The following is a 26,766-nucleotide window of genomic DNA, read 5'->3' as shown; positions in this document are numbered from 1 at the left end:
GTTCGAGTCGTATCGCTCATCGTCGTCCGGCACCCCATGGAAGAACGCGACCTGCCGAACGCCCTGCCTGAATGACTCTTCGTTGATGCTCAACATGAACCCTTGAAACTCGACCGTCTCCTCGACCATATCTAAGGTAGGAATGCTAGCAAAAATTTCCTCGTCCTCCGGTCGCAAGTCAAATTGCATTGTAGGTGCCACCCTGACGGATGACACCAACAAGCTAATTGGACTGCCCGACGAAGACGGAGCCTCCGTACGAGGTACCTTAGCAGGCCGCCCCCTCTTTTTTCCTTGAGCAAGAACAGCAGCGTCCACCGGAGCGACCTCCCGCTCAATCGTCCGCGGGACAATTCCAGCGATGGTGGCTATCTTGCTCTTATTAGCCTGCCTCTTCAAACTATTCATATACTTCTTCAAACTCGGATCCATGCTCACCACAATCTCTGCAACATAAAAACGAAAGTAAGAAACAGATATGCTATTAGCCGAACGACCGCAAGAAGAAGGTGCTCACCATTTAGGTCCGCCCACTGCTTGGACGACCCATAAAGGGCTATCAGTTCCCGCGTAGGGAGCCTACACGGTAGTTGATTCACGACCATCAAAATTTCTTGGTCGATGGGAGACAAAGATTCCCAAAGCCGATGGTCAAGAGAGGTGGGATTCTCCGTCCAATGGAATGGAAATTTTGTGCTTCCATCGGCATTATAGAATAGATTCCGGCCGTCCTGCTCGACAAAACCCCTGCGTTCGTCTAGCACCATTAGATCAAATCTAATCTAACGATCATACACGCTCGGCATATGAAACGGCACGCAATCCCTACCATTCAATCGATCTAGATGCGACAGCATCCCCAAACGGCGACTCTGCCATACGTCACATCTCTGCCACACATTAATGATGCCAGCTATCACGCATTATTTCAAAAATCCCCTGCGTCTTATACGACTCTTCGTTCTTCCATGACCTCGAGCCTGGGGGGCAAGTGTACCGGTCGGGACCGGACGACCGCATGGTTCAGATTAAAATTATCTAACTAACTTGGTCACACATGGGACAAACGGTTAATTCCCACTAAACAACAAACGCACGTGAGCACTCCCCAGATTTTCGGGAACATCCCCTAGATCCCAGGAAACCACCTAACACGACCCAAAAACCAGAAAACACGTGGCGAACCACTAACGACCCAGAGGGCCCAAGCCCAAGGGGAACGTACAAAAGAAGGAAAAGAAAGAGAAAAAGGTATGTTATTCATTCTCGAAAGGACTTCCACTGAGAGAGATTACTGACTTGAGCGTCGGAGCGCAATCGCAGGTACCCCGCCGGCCGACCGAGGCACGCAAGGAAGAAGGAAACTCGAAGGACAGGACAATTGAGAGTGGAGCAGACACCTTGTATCGACGTGGATAAACATTACTCAGTCCCCGATATCCATACAGGTACACTACTAAATAAATTTTCATTTAAAATACAAGTTTTTCATGAAGATTATTATCTAATTGAAACACTACAAAGTATGGTTGTTGTAATGAAAATGTCGATTTGAAAAAACTTTCCATAGCCCAAAAAAAGTAATTAAAATTTATACATTTTCCAATTATAATAGTGACAATAAATTAAGAGAACGTGGGTCAGTTCAAATAATTCATAGCTAGCATCAAAGTGAACTATACAAAAGAAAAACAATATACTAATTCAAACTTCTTTTTCATAAAAAGGGGATGATGAATATCAAAATCCAATATTAAGTAAAATTATGCCTTATTTGACAATATACAAATTGTGCTTTTCCATTTTTTTGGCTCTCCTAATCCATTTTTCCACATATAACATTATATGACATTGGATTTAGGACTTCATTACAGGAGATAATACTTTTGATGGAGGAACCATAGATCTAGCAAAAGCAACTGGCAAGGAAAGAAACTTCTTGGTCTTGCCCACATAAGCCCTCCTGGTGAAATTGTTGTAATCATTTGCTTCAATCTCGTCCAAAATCTGGCGATACAGTAGCAAGGATGCCCATACCTACAATCCCAAAGAACCCTTTTGTGTTCACATGTCAAACTAGTTAAATAATGCATGAAAGGCTTGACCTTTTTCCATTTTGGTTCTAGAATTGCCATGATCTTTCTAGGAGTGTGTGTGTTCTCACTTGGGTAGCCCTAAAAAATTATTAGTCCACTTTCAACTTTATACTGTTTTTATATTGGCTTACAATGACATCACTCCATTAGAACATGCTACAAACTCGTATGCTGACACCTAAGAGCATAACCAATAATAAATATATTTCTTTGTTGACACTGACTGCAAAGCTTTATCTCTGGGATTAAAGTTGAGATTTTAAATTTGTGTGTGTAACTATCTTTGTCAAACAAATATTTTGACCAAGAAAATGTTTCACTAAGCTTCCACAGGCCCACCCCCATTGTTTCTGAAGAGGTTTTGCTTGAATAAACCAACAATTTGATCTTTCAAGTATTACGGTCTCTTAAGTAGTCCCTAAATAATAAAACTACAGAAATGATTCCCTAAGTATGGAATATCCATCAGTTTGATTCCTCCTCTGTTAACATATTTTACTATCCTCCAAGGACCATTTTGAAGGATGAATTGATGGTTTGTTCTTAAATTTTCAAGCACAGAAAAGGTTTTGTAAAATGATAAATTTGTTTGGAATTTCTCACCGGCCATCTGCTAGCTTCATTAAGCTCCGTCACACCCTTTTCTGCCTCATCAAAAAACATTCTAGCCCTTTTAATTTGGTGCTTCATGAAGTTCCTCCACTTGTCTGTCACCTTACCAGCAAATATGTCCTCATCCGAAAGCCCTGCTTGAGCCAACTCATCTTGAGGTAGATACACTCTTCCTCTGCTGGCACTGTTGAAAATAAGAAGGGTGTAACAAAATTAAGATGCAGATTCATTCTTGAAATCAATATCAGAATAAACTAACATGGTACCCTTGAAGCATAATTTGGTATTAGTTCAACTATATTTTTTCATTTTCAGCCACCTATTTTTCATTTCTCTAGCTAATCAGGTTAGACAAACCCAACCACACATAGCAGGAATGGCTCACTGGTGTGTTAACAATAAAAGAAACTCCTATACATCTCATGCTTTTACTTTTTTAATGAGACAATAAAGTCCAGCTATCCTGTGTCTCAATAAGGTGATATGCATCTCATAATCATCAAAAATCAAGTTAGACATTGACATGTAATGAGTGAGAGAAGTAAACTTCACAATCTTGATTCAACACGTATTTTCTTCAACCTTTCTAAAAGACCTAAATGAAGATTAATATTTACGAACTTACTCCTCTCCAACATCTCTGAGTATGTTGGTTAACTGATTTGCAATTCCCAGGGCCAAGGCAGCATTGTAAACACTCTCAGTTGTGGCTTGTGAATATGGAGAAATGCCCATGATTGGAACACTCATTATACCGACTGTCCCAGCAACATAGTAGCAGTAAAGATATAGTTCATCAAAGTTTTTGTATCTCGACTTCTTAAGATCCATTCTCATTCCTTCTATCATATCTTGAAATGGCTGCATGGACATGAATAAAAGAGTTGAAAAATATGTCCTCTAAAAATGAAGATTAATATATTAAACTCAAGTTTATTATATGTAAATGAAACCTCAAGGTTTCACAAAAGTCAGGGCACATGAAATACCTTGGCGGTTTACAAGATATTTATAGTAAAGACAAGCATTGATATTCTAAAAAAAAACTAAACAGCATTTCAAAATGTGCAACCGCTATATAAGTTTTTTCTCCAAGAGCTTGAGATTGAAAGGTATTATAGAATTGAAATTAAGAATCAAACAGATTAGTATCATGAGCAGTTAAGAACTCTGATTTGGACAACACAGCAAGAAAATTTAGGACACAGTGCATATTTGCCAGTTTGTTCCGCATAAAAGCATACATTGGAAGGTAAAACGTAGATCTGACCAGTGAATTAATGAAAGATTTCAGAGCAAGCAGAGGCCAATGTCATCAAAGACTAAAAAAATGAAGGAAAACTGTGATGTGATAATAATATAAAGATAAAGTATGTAAAAATAATACAAAAGAAAATAATCACCTCCAAATCTCCAATTGTTTAAAATACACACAGTTCATATTACATCACATATGTATGTGTATAGATTAGCAATGAATTTCCATCGAATATTTTAAATGATTAAGGAAATGGACCATACCTGGATATCAACAGGAAATTTGGCAACTGTATCAGCTAAAGCAGCATCAAGCATATCAAATGGACGACCTTGGAAAAGTTCTTCCAGTCTTGATTCCCACCTATCCAAAGCAGTTGGCGTAATTTGTGAAGCATTAGGGCCATCAACAAGTTCATCTGTTCTCCTGCACCACACTGAAAAACAGGATCATCTGACAAAAGATATGCAATACATTACAAGATAAAGCACAAGTAGATTTTTTTCACTAATGAATCCATAAGAGCTACCACAGTTTACCCATATCCTTCCAATTTTGATTATCAAAATGAACATCAGATATTTTGACAGCTGGAAATGTCTAACAATTTAAGCATTCAGTCAGAGATTAGAGTAAAACCACTGTGCTTTTGCAATTTTATCATCTGAAGGTGAAAGCTTCATTATTGATTGCTCACTTAAACGTTTGCCAATTTATATTGTACACAAGAAAATTACGTTCTCATTTACATATTTGGTCAGAAACATTTTCATGCAATGATTTAGTTTCACTAAGGAATGGACATTGCCACAGGTTTCTTTGAAGTTTAGACGGAACAAAGACAGTTTTTCAATTTTTGAGGACTCATTCAAACATTTACGTTTTAAAATAAGATTAAATATTAATTGAAAATCCAGATTTTCAAGCCTGGAGATCCCTACAGCCAAAAAAGTCTGCTAGTTCTTGTTTTAAACATAAACTACCCCGAAAGTTCAAAAAATATTTTATCAAGTATATAATTAGTCAACATGCTTTCTGGAGACCAAAACTTTATTTCTTACGCTTTTAACTTCTATGTTAGAAACTACAATTAGATATGGAGTTTGGACCCTAATTGAGTGCAAATAAATCATCTAGTGCATTCTAAAACCAACAAATTCTGTTGTTACAGTATCTCTCAATTCAACAACAGCTTGTGAAAAGTCTTAAAGTACTTGCTTAAGGTGATTTCCAACTACTGTAAGAGTTTTAAAGTAGATTCCTTTTGCAAAACAGCTAATGCTAATCCAAATAAAATAACATTTATGAACATAAAACAATTAAAAGAAAATAGTCTAGAGAGAGAAAGAGATCCTAACCAAAAGAACATGATCACTCACCATATATTGCCCAGATAGCTCTTTGCCTTTCGGGAGTCATTAGGAGAGTTCCTGCAAGACAAAATCCCATGTAAATTGGATTCAAACCATGCCACAAACCCAAATGTAATCTGAAGTTAACATCCTCACATGAAGGAAGGATAAGAGAAAGCTAACCCAGGTAAAATGTTTTAGCATATTCTGCACAAACTTCTCCACAACGGTCATATGCTTCACTCAACAACCTCAAATTCCCAGGCAGAGCAATATCTCGTCTTGCATCAATTTCACCCTTAGAGCCAAACTTCCTCTTAACCATAGATGCCTGCTTCAACACCACATCATAGACCTTCTGCTCTGATGAAACAGCCACTTCTCCTGCTGCTGGGTTTGCTAGCACATTCGTTACCAGATGGAAGTTGCTAGCACGTTCTAAGCCAGACCGTCCAACACATGCATACTTCATATCTGCACTCAAAGAGTAAAATCTCCATCTCTTCTCCCTATCCTTCGGTCTAATCGACCCATAATCTCGAGACATAACCTTCGAAGAATCTAACAACTTCACATGTTGGATAGAATCAAATAACCCGGTGGAACGTGAAACCTCCAAACCAGGGAAGGAAGCAACCCATACTAATGTCACAGACATGACTAAACTCTTGTGTTCTTGAAACTTGCTTGTGGAGCTTATTCTTTCCTCCTTCACTTCCTATTTCTCAAATATTAATCCTTCAGAGAACCACAAAATTGAAGACACTGGCAAATCACTCAAAAACAATTGCCTTTATTCCCATGCAGCAACCAGTTCCAGCAACAGCAAAACTTGTTCTACCAAATATATTGTGACTGAACAAAAAAACAAGCATATTTTCAGTATCACAGTGAAATCAACCTAAAACAAAACAAAAAAAACCCTTTTGATCAGATACAACAAGATTACAAAAACACACCTAATGATACAAATCCAAACAACACCCCCACCCCCCGGAAGAAAAAAATGAGTTGCAACTGTCACTAGAGAAAACACTAGCCAATAAACAGTACTTGCTACGACTTTTCAGCCATCCATTCATTCATTCCAGCACCAAAACAGCACTAAATTATGAAGTTGGTCAAACATATTATCTATCTACGTACTATATTCCCTAACCTACACGAAAATCCAACCTCTTACAGAAAGAGTGTGAATGAAAAGATAAAAAAATGCAGACACACACACACCTGTGTTGGGTGGTGCTGCTGTGATCCACTCAGGAGAAGTTCCCATTAATTGAAAAAATGGTTGAAGGCATCAACATCATGGAAGGAGCAAAAACTAACAACGACCACTAAGAACAATTTGTTTCACTCGCCATATGATATGACCCACCAAACTCTCTCCACTCTTCCAGAGCCTTAATACTATTTTTTTTTCGTCTCTTTGTTTCTTCCCTTTTTAAAAAAGAAAAAGAAAAAAAGTGTGCACCTTTTCTTAAAGAGAAATTCTCTCTCTGCTGTGCTAATCTCTCTTACGGCATTTCAGACCACTCTCTCTTGTGTGACACAACAGAACTGTCTGGTTCTGAGTTTCACACGCTTTTGGCACCCATGTTTGTTCTTGGAGCCTTCTGTGTCTCATTTCAACGTTAGCTACCCATATTTATAGTGGGTCGGGTTTCCCAGCTCCATACCCGCATTTTTCTTTTGGAGTCAGCTTTTGTTTTTCTTGGTAAATATAAAAATATCATAAAGGGAAAAAATATGAAATGAAAAATATTAAATGGGAAATTAAATCACACTTATTAACTATACAGTTTTCACATATATAAAACTAAAGTAATTAATTATAATGTGAAGTTTAAACAGTAAAAAAAAGTAAAAAAAAAAAATAGGGTGGAAACAAAAATGGAATAGTAATTTTATATATGATAAAAAAAAATTATGTTTTCCTCTAAATTAAGAAAAAAAAAGTCATTTCAAGTTTTAAATAAAAATTAATGTTACTTATTTATTGAGTTTAATAAATATAATATTAAAGGTTTATTTTATTCTTTAAAAGTTTTGGTTTCTATATCTTCTACTTGTGACAATTATTTGTTTTTAATTAATATTAAAACAAGGGATGAGAAAAATATTAAATTTTAAATGAAAATTATTTACTACAAAACTTAAAAACTCATCAATTTGACTGGTTCATTATTAACTGAATATTATAAAATAATTATTAAAGATGATATATATTAATAAAAATGAGAGGAAATTGAGAATTAGAGTAAACGCCTACTTCATCTACACCGTCAATATAAAATAAAATTAAAAGTAAGTAATTACATTCAATCTATAAATAAATTAATCTTACTCATAAATTAATATGAAAATATCACGAGACTTTAAAAAAATAAGAAATAAAAATAATATTATTTTTATTAATTTGCATTCATTTTCTTTTCTTTGAAAGTGCCATTGATGCATTATAGTATATTAAAATAAATAAATAAATCATTAAATTATTAGATGATATATTAAAGAAATTAAATTATACTCCTCTCCTTTAAGAGATACAATTAGGTGGTGAAAAAAAATACATTATTACATGGTTCTCTCTAATGTTGGAAAATACAGTTCCCTCCAAAAGTTTATAATACATGACACTTTGTTCTTTCTTTTCTTTTTATATGGATTGGGATAAATTTCCAATTTATTTGTTATTACTGATTATAAAATAGAACTTTATTCTCTGTCTTTTTAATTAAATTATCATTACCATTAAAAATGCATTCCTAAGACATCTAGTCCATGATATTAATATAGAATTAATTATTTATTAAATATAATTTGTTTATTAATTCAATAATTTTAATGCTAGAAAATGAATATAATTGTAATAAATAATATAAAACTATTTTAATTAATATATTAAAAAATATTAAATAACATTTAAATATCATTGAATGTAATAATTTAATGTTAATAAATAAATATAATTGTAATAAATTTTCAAACTTTTAAATAAGTCTTCATACTTTGAGAAATTATTGCAAAATAATATAAATTAAAAATATACTAAAATTTATTATTTCTGTACAAAAATAATTTGAAATAGAGGAACTCAAATGTCTCTTTGTGTTTTAATTGCAGAGAGGATGTACGAGAATTTGAGAGGAGGAATGTGTTAAAAGAAATGAAGTTGTTTAGATTAAAATATGTTAGAGTAAATTTACGAAAAAAAATTATTGAAATTAATGTGATAATTATGATTTTTTTTTAATTATTTTAAAATGTGTAAAATGTAAGTTTATATATTCGAAATATGTGATGTTTTTATATAGATTTTAATTAATTAAAATTTTGTAAATTATTTTAGTGTTGTTGAATAATTGTTTTGTCTATTTTAATTGCTTGTAATTAAAAATATTTCAAATAATGTGTAAGAGTTAATTTTAGAAAAAATACTAATTATGTAAATTTTTCATAACATGGAAAATTAATAATTAATAGGTAAAATAAACAAAATTTTAACATTTCTAATTATAAAAAAAAATCTAATTAAAAAATATTTTCAAAATTAATTTTATTTTTATATTATTATTGTTATTAAATATTTGTTAAAACTATAATTAAAAAACAATTATTATTAATATTATAATTATTTAATAAATTTATTCCTCTAGATAATTTACTAGATAATTTTGTCCTCTTTTAAAATTTACTACTCGGGTTTCTTCGCATTTTGGAAGAAACCATAAAAAAACTCTCCTGTGTTTCCTCCCTTTTCCTTCCTCTCAAATGAATTTTAAGTCATCCACTTTATATATTAATAAATTAATTAATTAATTATATTTATTATTAAACATTTTTTCTGTTTTATTTAAAATATTTCAAGACATATAATTATAAAAAGGTAAAATAATCTGTTTTATTGAAAATATTTTAAGACATATAATTATAAAAAAGGTAAAATAAAATTTGTATACGTTACTTTAATTATAAGGTCAGGATAGCACAAATAATTTGATTTTATATATTTATGTTTCTATTTAAATTTATTGAAGTAAAAATATTTAAAAAAATAATTTTAGTTAAACTTATACTTTACTATGTAACTTAATTGAAGTTGTTTTTTAAAAGAAGATTAAATTGATTTATAATGATATTGTAAATTTTTAACTATTTATATAATACTTTAAAATCAACATTTATTTTAATTTATGCTTTAAAAAATAATTAGGGATGAAAAAAAAAACATATTTAAAATATTTGTGAATAAAATTTGTAATAGTCGTAAGATAAGTATTTTTAATAGAGGTGACGGACCCAAATATTTGTATCATACACTCATTAATAAGATGAGTATAGTATAATGATATTATATTTTCAAATTTATCATCTATTATTAATGATTTTTATTTTTAATATTTTATAATTAAATTAATAAAGTAGTATTATTGAAAATGAAAACATCAATAATGGAAGAATTATTTAAAATTTAATTTTATACATTTATATTGTTCATTCAATTTTATTAGAATAAAGTTGTTTTTAAATAGGTTAATTTTATTTAGATCTATAAAGTTTTTTTAAAAAAATTGTTTATATTTAAATTTATACTTATTATGTAGTTTATTTAAAATAATTGAAAAAATTAAATTTATTTAAAAGAATATTATATAATGTAATTTATTTATATTATACTTTAAAATCAAAATTTTATGAAAAAAATAGCAAATAATGAGACAAATTTAATATTTTTACACGAAAAAATATCAAATAGCTACTACCTGTTATTATCCCGTTCTATTGTTATTTTTAATAAAAAAATATAATACACTCGAGTTAAAAAAGTAATGAAAAAGAAGGGAAAATATGATCATTTTATTTGTTACTAGTGACTTTATTTATTATTTTATGTTCTATTGTATTTATTAAAAAATAGAAGTTTTCGACCATTTCTGACATATTTTAGTTTCAGTCATCTTAAGAAAGTTTACATAAAAAAAACTAAATATTTTTCCATACATCACACAAATTTACAGTCTATTTACTACATATATACTACAACATATAAATGCATACTATAACATTTCCAATAAAAATTCTTATTAATAAAAAACATTATTTTAATCACATGTACGAGTTATTTAAAATTAATTTTTAATTTTAAACAACTGCGTAAATATATTCTAAAGTAATCTTAACATGCTCCTCTCCACTCTAATAGTTTATTTTTAATAATTCTAAAAACACAAATAGTAAAAATGAGAATTAAGTCTTTTAAAATTAATTTGAAAGTAACTTTATTTCTCTCTTGCATATATTTTATGTTAAACAAACTTGTATATTTCTTATATAGTATTAATTGTTACAGCCATGTAACCTATAAATAATAATTATTTTTCACAGTATTACATCAATGCATCGTTAAAAATAAATACCAGCATTAATTTTTTAATTATTGTGTATAATATTTTTTACCTTTGTTTTCTCTTATTTTGTTATTTTTTTTAATTTCCATATTCTAAAGAACCTACCAAATGAGTGATGAAAGATTAAACATGCTTATCAGTAAAAAAAAGTACAATTTTTAATATTTTGAAAAATAATTTTAATTATAATTTGTATTTATTTATTTTTGTGCATATGACTTGATGCTTTTTTCACTTGTGTTTACGAAGGCACAACTTTGGTATTAAACCCGACCCGGGCAGAAAAAGTGAATCGGATACGACCCGGGAATGACGGCAGGTACGAAAAGTGCGCAAGAAAAAGTGAAATCCACGTGGACGCAATCATCCAATGAGAGAAGGATAACCTTATCGTGTGCCACGAAGCGGTGTTGAAAACGGTGATGTGTGGACTGACACGTGGCTCTGTCCCATTGACTCCACCAAGTGATACACTTATTTCACGGGATCGTGGGATTGGTTTGGTGGTAAGAGCGTGGGCCCTACCAGGTTGCCAATTATAGAGTTTTTGCTCTTTTTTACCCCTAAATGGGCTGCATGGGGCCCAGTGGGCCTTTGTCGGTTTGCATTATACCCTACAGAGTGGAAAAGTGGAATTAAGCAAAAATTGACACGGACGCAATTTGCACCTTCTGTGGATCTCATCTCACTGGATCATCATTATTTCACTACTTCACAGTCTACGGACACTTGGCACTGCTCTTTCCGAAAATTGCATTGGTAGGTCAAATTAAATCTTAAACAATGTGGTACTTTAAGGTTTTTCCAATTAATTAATGGACCTAATTCTCTATGATAGTGGGAAACGTTTTTGACTCAGATCTCATTACCCATTATTTAATGGTAAAAGGTGTTATGAGATTGGTAAACATTATTAGATTAATTAACTGTGAAAAGTGATGAATGATTACTTGGTAGGAGTGAGAATGTTAGTTATCTTATTTGGTGTTTTAAATCTTTATATTGTTTGTATTAAAAGAGATATGAGTCGTGGTCAAAATAAGTCTAGATATGAATAAAGAAATGGTGTGAGGATATGTTTGGTAGGTTAGCATGGATATAAGATATTTTCTTATCTTCTAAATTGGTTGGTATTTTCCCACTTTTAAATCGTTGGTACATATAGATTACATTCATATCTCCTCTCTATTGGAGATGTGTTACACTCTAATTAATCACGAAACAAGTAACTAATAAGGTTGGACTTAGTTAGTACATAATCATAACTTTCAAACACAAATTAAGTTATCTCTTAATGCGTATATGTAATTGTGTTATTTGCAAGTTTAGTTATAATTGAAATGACAATATGTAATTGTGTTATTTGAACGTAAATTCTAAAGTTTTAGTAGCAAATTATATATTAATTTAGAAATTATTTATTAATAATATAAACTATTTTAGATACTAATAATTTTTGTAGTATATAAAATAGTACCTAATTTAGTTAATATAATGTTTAATTATTTTTTATTTTTAAAATTAATTTTTATTTAATGATTTTTTTTAGTGATATCAAATTATTTTCTTAAATAATTTGTTAAATTTCTCAAAGAATTATATTTTTTTAAGTTTATTTTTACATATACGTCTAATGAATTTTGTCATTCATACGAGTGTAATAGTTTAACCTTCTAATTATAGGAATATGACACCATATTTTTATTGTACAAAGACTCTTCTTACTCCATATAAAACGTGAGAATATATTTTTATCCTTCTTATGTTACCTTCATAGAGTAGCTTCTGGATTATGTAATCCGGATACACATTTGAAAAAAGACTTATGGATTACATAATTCAGAAGCTAAAAAATACTTACAAATTATGCAATAAAAAAACTATACATATAAAAGAAAAGCCTTTTGGATTACGTAATCTAAAATATTACAGAGAGATATTTCTAAAAATACGAAAATTTATAGAGGTGAGAGAAGAATATGAAGGTGCAAGAAACAGCCCAAAAAAAATCTATCCCAAGACTGCTGGAACAGTGTCCTTCAACAGGCAGAGCAAATCAGCAAAATCCAGACTATTTTAGTCATTTCAATTTGGATATAGTGCAGGTTGGAGATTGATAGAGTGCAGGAATCAAAAGCCAATATCCAAACCTGGTAATTATGGGCCTTGTTTCTGATCCAATTGGTCGGACTGAGCACAGCCAGCTTTAATATCTATCAGCTATTAAATCAACTTAATTTTAGAAAGACATACAATAATATTGGACTATTTTATTAATTTTTTTACTTTTATTAATATCATTTGGTAATACAGTACTTTTTATTAGACGTTTCTCTAAACTACTTTACGTTGTTAATAAAATTAATTGTAATTATTATCAATGTAATTGTTTTTCCTACAAGTTTTGTTCTGTTCGAAACTAGCAGAGACAAAGAAGAATATTAGATAATTTTATCTAAAAATCTTTTTTTTTTTCATCCTATGATTTTATTTATTAATATAGTATGATAATAAAATAATCAGTTGAGAATGGCGACTATGTTTTGTAGGAGACATGAGAACATGTTTGATTTTTTTACATGATTGAACATGTTCCTCAAAACATAATTGACGTAAATTTTCACGTTTCGAATTATGTTTATTTTCAACATTTTAAACAGAAAATATAAAAAATTAAACATGTCTTCGTTTGTAATTAACATTTTAATTTTCCTCATTAATATTATAAATAATTTAGAATTCGTCACCAAAATAAATGTATGATTTTAATATAGCTTAGATGTTTTTTTTATCCTTGAAAAATAAGGGAGTTTTGATTTTGATCATGCACTTTTATTTTATTTTATTTTTTTGTCTTTCTAAAGTTTAATATTTTTACTTTTGCTTTTTAATATTATATAACACTAATTAAATATTTATTAATAAAATAAGTATTATTGTTTATGTCAAAATAAAATTAAAAACTGAAAGTAGTAATTAAAATTTTGAAAAAGAAAAATTAAAGATTAATATTAACTAAAACCAAAATTTATATATTTTATACAATTAAAATGAAAATTTTCTAATACTATAAAGATAAAAGTAGTTCTCAAAATCAAATTTCACTAATTTTTCAAATACTAAAAAGTTTAAACTTTTTTAATATTATTGTATCTATTTATCTTCTAATCACCTTTTTATTGAAGAAATTGAGATTCGGAACCAATCCATCTTCATCACCATTCAAATCAACCACTTTTTGAAAATTTTATTTAACTATCTATAAGAATTCCTATATAAATTAAAATAATATTTGTTTCTAATAATTAAGAGAGCTAAGAAAATAAAAAAGAAAAAAACATATAAAGAAAAACTCAAGATGAAACGAAAAGAAGCAGTTAACTTTCCTGGGTTCTGAAGGAACTAGGTTAAGGTTTTCAGCAGAAGATGGAGCAGGAACAACAAAACCTTGAAAGCTTCTTAACATGGGCAGCACAACTTGGAATATCGGACTCAACAACACGCACCGACCAACCTCAACACTCTCCTTCCTCATGTTTGGGTTCTTCTTTATGTGTCGCTCATTTTCCTCACTCTGGCGGGTACTCAAAGATTCTTCTTATCTTCCCTTATCATCATACGTGTGCGTCATAGTTAATATGAACTTTGCATTAGATTTATCGCGCCAACAACTCTTTTTTACATGGTGATTATTTCCCTGGTATTCTTGACGTGTATTTTCTTTGGTAATTAAACAAAGTCTACAATAATAATGTAAAGCTTGATGCTTTTGACTTGTTTCTGTTAACAAATTTTGACCCATTTTTTGTGTATTGTTTGGAGAATGCTGCAGGAGAGGTTTGGGTGCTGTGAGAGACCTTAGGAGGGGGGAAATTGTTCTCAGTGTTCCGAAATCTGCTTTAATGACAAGAGAGAATGTTATGGAAGATAAAAAACTCTGTTTTGCTGTCAATAGACACTCTTGTCTCTCCTCAGCTCAGGTTTCTTTCTTACCAGTGTATGTGTTACTAAGTATAATAGTTCTGTTGCTTATTATGTTTATGTTGTTCCTGTAATTTAATTTGTGACAATGTGCCAGAGCTGGTAGTCTTTATCATCTGGTTTTGGGTATTGGACCAATATAACTGTTGTGTGCATTGTTGAACTTGGCTCTGGACACGCCTGTTTGGATATGGCTTTATCATTGTTGTTGTATTATTGTCTTGTGTATTCTTGCTTGTAATTGAATCTCACGTACTTGCTTCTACACTTGTCTATACTGCAGATATTGATCGTTTGTTTGCTGTATGAAGTGTGTAAAGGGAAGACTTCAAGGTGGCATCCTTACCTCATGCATTTGCCACACACTTATGACATACTAGCCATGTTTGATGAATTTGAGAAGCGTGCTCTGCAAGTTCAGTTTCTGTTTTGACATTCTAGTTTATCTTGTTAGGTTAGATTATAGCATCTTGGCTTATGATATTTATCAGATTATCATCAATACTTTATATAAGAATTAACTTATGATTTGGTTATTAGGTGGATGAAGCTGTGTGGGTCACTGAAAAAGCTATACTAAAGGCCAAATCAGAGTGGAAAGAAGCTCATGCTTTGATGGAAGATCTCATGTTTAGGCCCCAATTTTTAACATTTAAGGCTTGGGTTTGGGCTGCTGCAACGGTTAGTCAGTTAGAAACCTGACCTTTGAGAGGAGAGATCTATGCATGCTAAAAGTATTTTGTTTATAAATATTCAATTTGGTTTTCCTACACTAGCATGGACTAGAAACATCTTTAATTTTGGATGTTTATATCAAAAACTCTTCCGTGCCTTAACAAGTACTTACATCCATAATATTGTGACTTAATTATTTTCACTAATCTCTTTTAAGTTGTTCTACTTAATTATTTCATTGATAAGAAAACCAACTAATTATATTGAATATTGATTACTTTTTATTGGTTGATACAACAGTTTCTGCCTTCACGTAAATCACCACTCACTCTATCATTTAGTAACATATGAACTTTGAAAAATGTAGATATCTTCTCGAACATTGCATGTACCATGGGATGAAGCTGGGTGTTTATGCCCCGTGGGTGACTTGTTTAATTATGATGCACCTGGAGAGGAGTCATCTGACATTGAGGATTTAGAACATTTGCTATCAAACTCTTCCATTCACGATACCAACTTATTAAATGGAGACAAGAATATAGTGGTAGATGCAGAACAGCTTGATTCTCATTCTCAGAGATTAACTGATGGTGGGTTTGAGGAAAATGTTAATGCATATTGCTTCTATGCTAGGGCACATTACAAGAAAGGCGATCAGGTATTTACACTATTTCTGGAAATTTTAGTTACTAATTTGAATGAAAATATTAGTTTAAGTTTCTAATGTGAGAAAACATGAATTAAAATTTAATTTGATTGATTCTGGGTCCATTTTCTTTGTCTTGTTTTAATTTTTTGTCATTGACTTGAATATAGTTTGTAGACATAAATGTTATGTTTGGATCTATTTGATTAGGATATTGCTTTGAAACAACTATGCTTGATGGTATCATTTTTTTGGTGAAGAAATTTAGTGGAAGAGGGGCTACCTTATTTCAAGGTTAGGTATGCCATAACTCTTGGCACAGACTTACAATTGTGCTTACAAATTACCAATTAATAAAGGGTCACTTGTTGGAACACAATCTAAGTCCTTCTCTTACACAAAGTATGATCCTACCAATTGAGCCAACCCTTATTGGAGATGTTTAGTGGTATCAAGCTGCTCTTCAACCCAAATTTCTATACATGTTGGATTTTTAAGCCTTCACCACATAATCCGAGTATAGAAATCCTTATCACTTAAATGTGATTGGATTTCAGAGAAATTGCTATTGTCTTATGTTTAAGTTAATTAAATAAAAAATTGGGATTGGACAAACTGCACCGAAGATTTTTACATAGAGCCTTTAGAACTACAGCTTCTAAAATGATGAAAACAAAATTACCCGGCTATGTGACTTTAAATTCAGCCAAACTTTTATTCAGTAGTATTATGCAATGCATTAGACCCTTCTCAAGATAGTAGTTCCACACAATTAAAGAAAGAGTTAAAGGATAGGATTATATTTAGGATATGGAGCTGTAAACTTAGCTTCTGTTTGGTTTACATTTCCAAAGTGTGAATGCTACTGATTTCTTTTTTCAATAAATATAAATATAATTTATCATAAATCTTACCTCGAACTAAAATTCTATAAACAAAGTTAGTTGTCTGTCTCCTATAAATTATTCAATTTTGCAGGGACTGATATTTTCTAATCCTACTTCCATTTTAATATTTTCAAGAGATCAGTAGTACCATATCTGTTTTCAGTCTCTTCATTCCATTGTTTAGTAAATAGGGAATTACTAATTAGCTTTTCTTCACCAGGTTCTATTATGCTATGGAACTTACACAAATTTGGAGCTTCTTGAACATTATGGCTTTCTCCTACAAGAAAATCCAAATGACAAAGTTTTTATCCCTTTGGATCCAGCTGTATATTTTTCCACTTCATGGTCTATGGAATCACTCTATATCCATCATAATGGGAAGCCTTCATTTGCACTACTTGCCGCATTGCGGTTGTGGGCAACCCCTCAGAACAAGAGGAAGTCTGTCGGACATCTTGTGTATTCTGGTTCTCAACTGTCTACAGACAATGAAATTTTCATCACGAAATGGCTGTCCAAAACTTGTGCTACTGTGTTGAAGAATCTGCCAACATCTATCGATGAAGACACCTTGCTCCTGAATGCAATGGACAGTAGCCAAGATATTTTCACTTTCATGGAGATCACAAAACTTATGTCTTCCAAGGATGAGATCTTTACCTTCTTAGAAACACATAATATGAGGGATGCACATAGTTTGACTGAAGTAATTTTATCTAGAAAAGCAAGAAGGTCCATGGATAGGTGGAAATTAGCTGTCCAATGGAGACTGAAGTATAAGAAAGTCCTTTTTGATTGTATCTCTTATTGCAATGAAATACTAGATTCTTTCATAAAATAATGCTTTGGTGGTATACTGGTTGCGGTGTAGTTAAGGTTTTTCTTTGTTGCTAACCTTTGCAACAACAGTAGGTGCAGATTTCTGCTATCATTATATGGATTATTTTAAAAAGTGTTAGATGATTGGCAGGCAATATTTTTTACTAGTTTTCAGTTCTGGGATTCAATTTCTGATGCGGAGAGATGCGTGACGAAATTCTATATGAATGAGTCAAAATATTCATCTGAGATTTAATGATATAACTGTAATTAAACTGGTTTCGATAAATAATGTATAATAGTACCATAGGAACATAATATCATAAATTTAAAATAAAAAACTAAGAATATCATAAACATACAAAAATAAATAAAAAATTTAATAAAAAATCAGAGCTAGATATAAAAAATTAACACTTATAGGATGTATTAAGTTTTGGCCAAGACTGCTGTGTTTAATTAAATATTAATTATTACTTTAATCTCGTAATTTTTATTTTTTTATTTTGTATTCGCATTTAATCCTTATCTTTTTTTATTGTCACAATTAGAATTTTACTATTTTGAATTTAAACACCTCTTTCATTATATATTTATAAATTTTTCAATTTTGTTTGTATTATTTACATGGATCAATTGATCCATTTTCTTCAAATTCCCCCACAGAAATGATACCAGTCCTAAAAATAAAACCAGGGAACAAATAGAGTTTAAAAGAATTTCACAAACCGATGTTAAATATGACTTTCTTCATTTGAAGATAAAGATAATTTTGTATATACTTAATAAACATGATAGAGTAGTATGAAAATTTAATACGAAGAAATACTCAAGTATCCCTCCATAACATCAAAATTTTCAGAGAAATAAAGTTATTTATATTAAAATATAGGAAAACAAGATAAAAACAAAAAGTAAAAATAAAACAAAAAGTAAAAATAAAAAGGAAGAACACATTTCCTCCTCAGTGAACATATGGGCAAAGTAATCTCTACTTGCTCGATACTCAAAGGTACAGACCCTAAAACCATAAAATTTTTGAAAAACTTTCCAATTTTTTTCTAAAACCAATAAAGTGCTTAAAACCTTAATCAAATAATCGTGCAAACAAATAGCCCATTGAAAAAGACATGAATAGAGATGGATCAGATTAATTGGCTTGGTTTCTCCAAAGAGAAAAATCGCACAGTTCGTTCAGCGTCGATCACCTGGGGAAAAAATCATCACTTCCATCTCCAAATCACCATGCACATTGAAAATCCTTATACCCTAACGTTGAAATACCCCCTCATGGCATATAAATTCGAGAACAAAATTTACGCACAAATAAAAAAGAAAAGCTTAAACATAAAATAACCTAAATTTGAGCGAATGATTTTAATGCGAATAGAAGCTGAGGTTTGTAGAAAGACTAGTGATATAGTGAAGAAGTGATACCGTTTTTATATAAAGAGGGGGAAACCCTAATTTGAGGTTGGGTGAAGCTTCCAGTCCTTGGCTGTCTTTATAAAAAGCCAAGGAAACGGGTTAATTCTATTACGCCCATGGCACTAATTGGGCCTTACTCTGATTTTGTTAGGGCAGTTTCTTTCTGCATCCCTACATTTTTCTTTCTGCACCCTACAATTTTTTAAATTCCAAAACTGACCCCTACAATTTCGGGATCTGGGAGTGTGCTACGGATTCATCAATCCACATGTTGCATTCTGGATGAGGGGATGTTCCAAAAATAAAGTTTGCATAAATTATTGATTTTCGGATTGCTGAATGCAAAAGCTTAATTTCTATTACGGATTGGTGGATCTGGAATGATTTTTTTCAATTATGGATTTCTGAATTTGGAATGCATATTTTGAATTACGGATTGGCGAATCCGAAATGGTTTTTTCAATTATGGATGTTTTGCATTTTTTTATTTTGGATTAACATTATCATTCATGTATTACCGGAAGCATCAATCCGAAAGATTATCGGATGCGCCAATCCAAAAATTTACCGGAAGCGCCAATCCAAAAATTTACTGGATTTCATAATCCAGAATACAAAAAAAATAAATGTACAGTTTATATAGGGATAGTTTTATCTTTGCGCAATCTTGTAGGAGTGCAGAAAGAAAAATCCAGGGGTGCAAAAAGAAACTGTCTTTTGTTAGAGTGACCCTAAGGTCCAATTTATAAGTTTTCGTTTTGAAATTAGGATTTCTTTTTGGATCGTTTCCATTTAAATTAGTGTCTACATTTTTATAAAATTTTAATTTTTTAATAATTTTTTATTTATCAGATAATATTTCACATAGCATGATATTATAATTTTATTATTTTAAAAATGTTTCATGCATTAATTGATTTTTCACAAAAAAGACCTTTCATTAAGAATATTTTATTTCGTGTTCAGTGATGATTACTATTGTTTTAGGCTCTTTAAAAGTTTAAATTTGCCTTATTTTTGCTTACTTTCACTAATCACTTACATAGCAAACAAAACACTACAACGATAAATATAATATTGATAAGAGGCATTAATATAATATACAAGGTTAAAACTAGACCAGAATATTTTTTTTTTCCATATATATATATATATGTTATATAATTATTTTCATCAGTCTAAATGTTAATTGACATTTGAATGTACATCAAACATCAATATTTAAATTGAAAAATAAAAGCAAAAATCAATTTTCTAATGTACAAACTTTTTAACATATTTTTTAGATTATTGTTATTAATTTATAGATAATTTATAAAAGAAATCCATTTTTTCAGAATATTTAATACTTATCATTATTGTATCACATTGCATTTGGTGGCACTTACAGACACAGTGACTAATAGAAGGGAATGCCGTGAAGATGGCATTTTTTGTATCCTTTTTTCTGTTGAACATGTTATGATCCAAGACAAATAGAAGGAAAGAATGATTCCTATAACTCCGTGATGGAGATAATATTCACACCTTCTTTCACTTTCTAAAACACCAAAGCAATCTCTTCTCAAAGCATACAAATTCTTTTCCTTTCCCTCCTTCACCAAATATTCCTTCTCCAACTCATGCACAATTACACCTTCATAGCTAACTCAGCCTCAAAGTTATTTTACATGCCATACACAAAGTAGCCATGCATATAAATTCAGACACATCTCATTTGACCACCAATTAAGACCCATCTCAATTTCAAAGCCTTAACTCAACTTTTCTCTTCTGCTTTGCTTAAATGGCTTCTGCACCAGCCTTAAAACGCACAGATTCTGTCATAGATAATATGCCTGATGCATTGAGGCAGAGTCGGTACCACATGAAGAGGTGTTTTGCCAAGTACCTGGAAAAGGGTAGGAGGATTATGAAACATCACCATTTGATGGAAGAAATGGAACTAGTTATAGATGACAAAAGTGAAAGAAGTCAAGTTTTGGAGGGTATTCTTGGCTTCATATTGAGCTCCACCCAGGTTATTTCTTTTCACTCTTTATCTTATATGCACGACAGAAAAAATTATAAATAGTTACATCACATCATTAGTAACAATAAATTGTGAATTATGATTACATGCATTGAATATATTGTTAAAAAGTCCTAAATCACCTATGGATATTATACTGCATAACCTTGACTAAGATGAAATCTAATACAATGTTACAAGTTATAACCCATATCTATGTATTGTTTATTCTGATAGATACATAGTCTATTTGGATATAAGCTAGAATTGCTTTTAAAAGTGCTTTTTTTTACAGAAAATATAGTTTTCTTTTTAGTAGAAAAACTCTTTAAAATTCTAAAAAATACTTACAAACTTCGTATCTGACCATGCTAGTAGTTTATCCTGGTAGGTGTTAGTGGAGGGAGTGTTAGTTTTAACATAGATGAAATCTAAAATATATAATTCTCATATTGTCAGAATGAGAGTTATTCCATCATATATGTCACACAGACATATATATAGCTTTGTGGATTTTAATGTTGTTCACCTGAAACTTGCAGGAAGCTGTTGCTGATCCACCATACGTTGCCTTTGCAATAAGGCCTAATCCAGGAATTTGGGAATTTGTAAAAGTGAGCTCTGAAGACCTTTCTGTTGAGGCTATCACCTCCACTGACTTCCTCAAATTCAAGGAAAGGGTAAATGACGAAAAATGGTGCGTCATTTCTCATCACTTTTCTTATATTCCTGACTTGAATTTTTCTTATCAACAACTTTCATCACTATCCTTCAGTTCCCCTTTGTTTGCGTTTATCTTATCAACAAGTTTTGTATACTTGAAGTGGCATGATTTTTTATCACATTTCTTAATTTTACTTATTTCTTAGTTTACATGTTCATCCAACAAAATTTAAATGAGTCCAATTCGATTTTTTTTGTGAAATTTGCTTTTGATGTTTAAATTTGTTCTATATTGAAGGGCAACCGATGAGAATTCATTTGAAGCAGACTTTGGAGCATTCGATTTCCAAATTCCTCAACTAACCCTCTCATCTTCAATTGGAAATGGACTCCAATTTACTTCTAAGTTCTTAACTTCCAAGTTAACTGGGAAATTGGAGAAAACACAGCCTATAGTGGACTACTTGCTAACACTAAATCATCAGGGAGAAGTGAGTGAAATAACACGAGATAAAATTCACGATATTATGCTACATTACCAAAGTTATACCTTTCAATATTCATTTTCCATTTTCTCATCTACACTGGCAGAAATTGATGATAAATGAGAGCCTGAACTCTGCTGCAAAGCTACAGATGGCACTGGTAGTGGCTGATGCATTCCTCTCAGCACTTCCCAAAGACACTTCATATCAGAATTTTGAGCTAAGGTAAAGAGTTTACTATTTTATATAAAAGAGGCCAAGGATGTTGCAAGGTGGAATCCAATGACACTGCAAATTTCGTTGACAGGTTCAAGGAGTGGGGTTTCGAGAGAGGGTGGGGAGATACTGCAGAAAGAGTGAAGGAGACAATGAGAACTCTATCAGAAGTACTTCAAGCACCTGACCCAGTCAACCTGGAGAATTTTTTAAGTAGGTTACCAACAATATTCAATGTAGCCATCTTCTCAGTTCATGGTTATTTTGGGCAAGCAGATGTTCTTGGCTTGCCAGACACAGGTGGCCAGGTAAAATTCTTACCATTAGCAACAACTAGTTTGATTATAAGGATAGGTTGATAGAGATTATTCACATTGTAGCAAGGTCAACAAAGTTTTATAACATAGAAATGCTAAGAATAGCCTCTTTTGAACACAACCTCTATTGTTGATTGAAATTTTATTGGAATTTACAAGTTTTTTGTGGGTTACTTCTTATTTAATGAGTCTTATTCAGAGTCTTGTATTTTTCAATAAATTTTTAATCAATACAAAAAAGTGTATTAGAAGAAGTGCTTAACTAATCCACTCCTCTTTTATGATATCATGTCAAGTGCTATTTATATTAAGAGATGGCTTAAAAGTTAAATGCTTTTTCATTTCTAATACTCATTGAGAGAATTACAACAGATAGTTTACATATTGGACCAAGTCAAGTCTCTGGAAGCAGAGTTGCTTCTGAGAATCAAGCAACAAGGGCTAAATGTGAAACCTCAAATTCTTGTGGTGAGTTTCATGCAAAAGAATGGTTAATTATCTCTCAGTATACACACTTGAAGTTACAAGAATCTTAAGAGTACACTATTGATCTTGACAGATAACAAGGCTCATACCTGATGCTCGGGGAACCAAGTGTCACCAGGAGTTGGAACCAATCAGTGATACTAAGCACTCCCACATTTTACGTGTGCCTTTTCAGACAGATAAAGGAATACTGCATCAATGGGTTTCTCGCTTTGATATTTACCCCTATCTTGAGAGGTTTACACAGGCATGTACATCTGATTCAAGATTCTTTATCTGATTCAAGATTCTCCCTTCTTACCATACTGTGGTTCGTTTAAATAGGATGCAACGACCAAGATTCTTGAGTTCATGGAAGGGAAACCAGATCTTGTTATTGGAAATTACACAGATGGAAATTTGGTAGCATCACTAATGGCTAGAAAACTTGGAATAACTCAGGTCAATACAACTTAAGTTTTGCTTTGAACAGTTTTCGTGGTTGCAAGTACATTTATTTTCTTTTTTACATGTAAAAAATCCATTTTGTAATTGAAAACCAGGGAGTTATAGCACATGCTTTAGAGAAGACCAAGTATGAAGACTCAGATGTCAAGTGGAAAGAGTTGGATCCCAAATATCACTTCTCATGTCAATTCATGGCTGATACAGTGGCAATGAATGCAGCTGATTTCATCATAACCAGCACATACCAGGAAATTGCTGGAAGGTTAGCTCAAATAGCCTTAAACACACACGAATGAGCACAAAGCAGAAAAAAAAAATGAAATCTAAATTTGAAAGTTGATATTTGCAGCAAAGATAGACCAGGACAATATGAAAGCCATGCAGCATTTACACTCCCAGGGCTGTGTAGAGTTGTTTCAGGGATAAACGTGTTTGATCCTAAGTTCAACATAGCTGCGCCAGGAGCAGACCAGTCTGTCTATTTCCCTTACACAGAGAAAGAAAAAAGGCTCACTCAATTTCACCCTGCCATTGAGGACCTTCTTTTTGGTAAAGTGGACAACAATGAGCATATGTAAGTGACTTGCTCTCTTGTATAGTAACATTCAGTTATGAATTACCACATTATTCCAAATGAATGACTTTCACTTCTGAAATTGTTATGGAAGCAGTGGATACTTAGCAGATAGGAGGAAGCCAATCATTTTCTCAATGGCTAGGCTTGATGTTGTAAAGAACTTAAGCGGGTTAGTTGAATGGTTTGGCAAGAACAAGAGATTGAGAAATTTGGTAAACCTTGTCATAGTAGGGGGCTTCTTTGACCCTTCAAAATCAAAAGATAGGGAGGAAATGGCAGAAATAAAAAAGATGCATGACTCAATTGATAAGTACCAACTGAAGGGTCAGTTTAGATGGATTGCTGCACAGACAGATAGGTATCGCAATGGAGAGCTCTACCGTTGCATCGCTGACACAAGAGGAGCCTTTGTGCAGCCTGCTATATATGAAGCATTTGGATTAACTGTCATTGAAGCAATGAACTGTGGATTGCCCACTTTTGCTACCAACCAAGGAGGTCCAGCAGAAATTATTGTTGACGGGGTCTCTGGCTTCCACATTGATCCCCTTAATGGCGATGAATCAAGCAAAAAAATTGCTGATTTCTTTGAAAAATGCAAAGTGGATCCATCACAATGGAATGTGATTTCTGCAGCCGGATTGCAGCGCATAAATGAATGGTAGCCAACTGATCATATCATATCATATCATATAATTTCCTTAGCTTCTATTACAGTTATTATTTAACATTTATGTTAGACCTTTGTGTAGCAACATTCCTTATATTGTGCATCTTTGAGAAATTAAATTTCAAACTTTTTAAATGTCTGTCTTACAGCTATACATGGAAAATTTATGCAAACAAGATGGTAAACATGGGGAACATTTACACCTTTTGGAGACAAGTCAATAAGGAGCAAAAAGAGGCAAAACAGAGATACATTCAGATGTTCTATAATCTTATATTCAAGAATTTGGTAAGCCAATATTTGGTCTTCTGGACACATTGTCATTTACCAATTATTGTGCTTTAAATTTCTGAAAAGGTAAACACTTTTTATTTGTAAATGTCACAGGTTAAGACTGTATCTGTTCCAAGTGATGAACCTCAGCAACCAGTGGCCAAGCAGCCTAGTCTTAAATCTCAGAGCACAAGGTCTGTTGCTCAACCAATAAATCATTTTTCATCTTTGTGAAGGGATAAAAGTGTCTGCATTAATTGAAATATTGAATATGTTCAATGGTCTTTTCCCTCATGGGATTTGTATATATAGCATACTTCTAAATTCCTCAATGCAAAATGGTTTTCCATTTGATTCATGCTAACATATTTTCTCTTTTTCCTTCTTGGTCTGCTGCATCAGACGTTCACAGTCCAGATTGCAAAGGTTAGGTTCATCACATAGCACTGAATTAGTTCATGATTATTATTGTGTTGTTATGCTCAATATTACTTGCTTCCTTTCAGGTTATTCGGAAATTAATGTCTCAACCACAAAGCAGGTCAACTTGTACAATGCATGTTGTGACTCTGGATATTATCTGATCTTTCTCTTATGTATACACCTTGTATTTTATTTTTCATTCTTTTGTTATTCATTAAACGAAGAAGTTCTGCTATTGTTCAATAATAACAATTATTTTATGTGATCAATAAAATGGCCTATATGAGGAAATTTAAAACGAAGATGGAGCAATGTTGAAAATTTTACAATGTCAGCATTTATGATTATGAGACATTCAAGTTCATTTTATAATAAAATTTAAATTTATTTAATTTTTAATTTCTCCTATGAATAAAGTATTTTATTTATTACTAAATGAAAATAATTTAAACATTAAACAATTTTTAATAATATTGATTGGTGTTATTTTTCAATCAAAATTGATTAAGATATTTTTAATTGATATTGATACAACTTTTTCTCATTGATGTCAAACTGTTGAAATTGTTTTCCGTTAATGTTAATAATATCAATGTTAGTTCAAAAATTTCAAAGCATACACAAAGAATATAAGGTGGTGTCCATAAAAAGGATAATTAATGTAAACATGAATAAAAAAATTAATCTTGACAAACATAAGTATAGAAAAAAAAAGAATTCACATCCCAAAAAAATAAATTCTCCCAACGTTAACTAAGAAAACTATATACTAATAGCAAAAAAATAATAATGGTCTATAACAAAAATAAAAATAATTCTAATAATTTAAATAAAAATAAATCTTATCAAAATTAATAAAAAAATCTTATAACATCAATTGAAAATAATCATCCAAACAATATTTTGGTTTTATTAAGTTAATGTTGTTCTAACCAAAATCGAGAAAAAAAATAAAATACAAAGAGAAAAAACATAAATATGAAAATATGAAAAATTTAAAATTCTTACTTGTTAATTAAAATTTCTA

The 26,766-nt window shown here is 31.4% G+C and overlaps 3 protein-coding genes and 1 non-coding gene across 11 annotated transcripts; 2 read left to right on the top strand and 2 right to left on the bottom strand.

Annotated features, from left to right (window-relative positions):
• Positions 1–1,697: 1,697 nt before the first annotated feature.
• LOC137823394 (phytoene synthase 2, chloroplastic) lies at positions 1,698–7,012 on the bottom strand. Of its 7 annotated transcripts, none has more exons than XM_068628509.1 (7): positions 6,793–7,012; positions 5,502–6,155; positions 5,346–5,396; positions 4,230–4,402; positions 3,334–3,569; positions 2,700–2,892; positions 1,698–2,037 (listed from the first exon to the last, which is right to left on the bottom strand). In XM_068628509.1, exons 2-7 carry the CDS (start codon positions 5,974–5,976, stop codon positions 1,858–1,860), a joined length of 1,308 nt encoding a protein of 435 aa, XP_068484610.1. In that variant the 5' UTR covers positions 5,977–6,155; positions 6,793–7,012; the 3' UTR covers positions 1,698–1,857. The 7 variants fall into 7 exon arrangements, with proteins under 7 accessions (XP_068484610.1, XP_068484605.1, XP_068484606.1 ...); XM_068628504.1 differs by having other exon boundaries at positions 6,549–6,941; XM_068628505.1 differs by having other exon boundaries at positions 5,502–6,219; positions 6,549–6,938.
• Positions 7,013–14,061: 7,049 nt separating this feature from the next.
• Positions 14,062–17,882, top strand: LOC137826343 (protein SET DOMAIN GROUP 40). 2 transcript variants are annotated; one of them, XM_068632276.1, is made up of 6 exons: positions 14,062–14,310; positions 14,562–14,709; positions 14,994–15,125; positions 15,251–15,391; positions 15,753–16,046; positions 17,142–17,882. In XM_068632276.1, the coding sequence occupies exons 1-6, from the start codon at positions 14,156–14,158 to the stop codon at positions 17,763–17,765; spliced, it is 1,494 nt and encodes a 497-aa protein (XP_068488377.1). In that variant the 5' UTR covers positions 14,062–14,155; the 3' UTR covers positions 17,766–17,882. The 2 variants fall into 2 exon arrangements, with proteins under 2 accessions (XP_068488377.1, XP_068488378.1); XM_068632277.1 differs by having other exon boundaries at positions 14,283–14,414.
• Positions 17,883–18,883: 1,001 nt separating this feature from the next.
• On the bottom strand, positions 18,884–18,976 carry LOC137827317 (small nucleolar RNA Z103). Its single transcript, XR_011083707.1, has one exon. It is a non-coding gene; the product is annotated as a small nucleolar RNA Z103 (small nucleolar RNA).
• A 1,737-nt stretch (positions 18,977–20,713) lies between these two features.
• Positions 20,714–26,041, top strand: LOC137825663 (sucrose synthase 7-like). Its single transcript, XM_068631390.1, has 15 exons — positions 20,714–21,191; positions 21,725–21,879; positions 22,144–22,336; positions 22,437–22,555; positions 22,638–22,854; positions 23,236–23,331; positions 23,423–23,596; positions 23,674–23,790; positions 23,892–24,058; positions 24,146–24,370; positions 24,468–25,034; positions 25,193–25,331; positions 25,431–25,510; positions 25,719–25,742; positions 25,823–26,041. The coding sequence occupies exons 1-15, from the start codon at positions 20,958–20,960 to the stop codon at positions 25,836–25,838; spliced, it is 2,523 nt and encodes an 840-aa protein (XP_068487491.1). The 5' UTR covers positions 20,714–20,957; the 3' UTR covers positions 25,839–26,041.
• The last annotated feature ends 725 nt before the right edge of the window (positions 26,042–26,766 follow it).

This window comes from Phaseolus vulgaris, chromosome 8 (genome assembly GCF_000499845.2).
Source record: "Phaseolus vulgaris cultivar G19833 chromosome 8, P. vulgaris v2.0, whole genome shotgun sequence".
NCBI lineage: Eukaryota > Viridiplantae > Streptophyta > Magnoliopsida > Fabales > Fabaceae > Phaseolus > Phaseolus vulgaris.
This window is presented reverse-complemented; position numbering and strand designations above follow the sequence as displayed.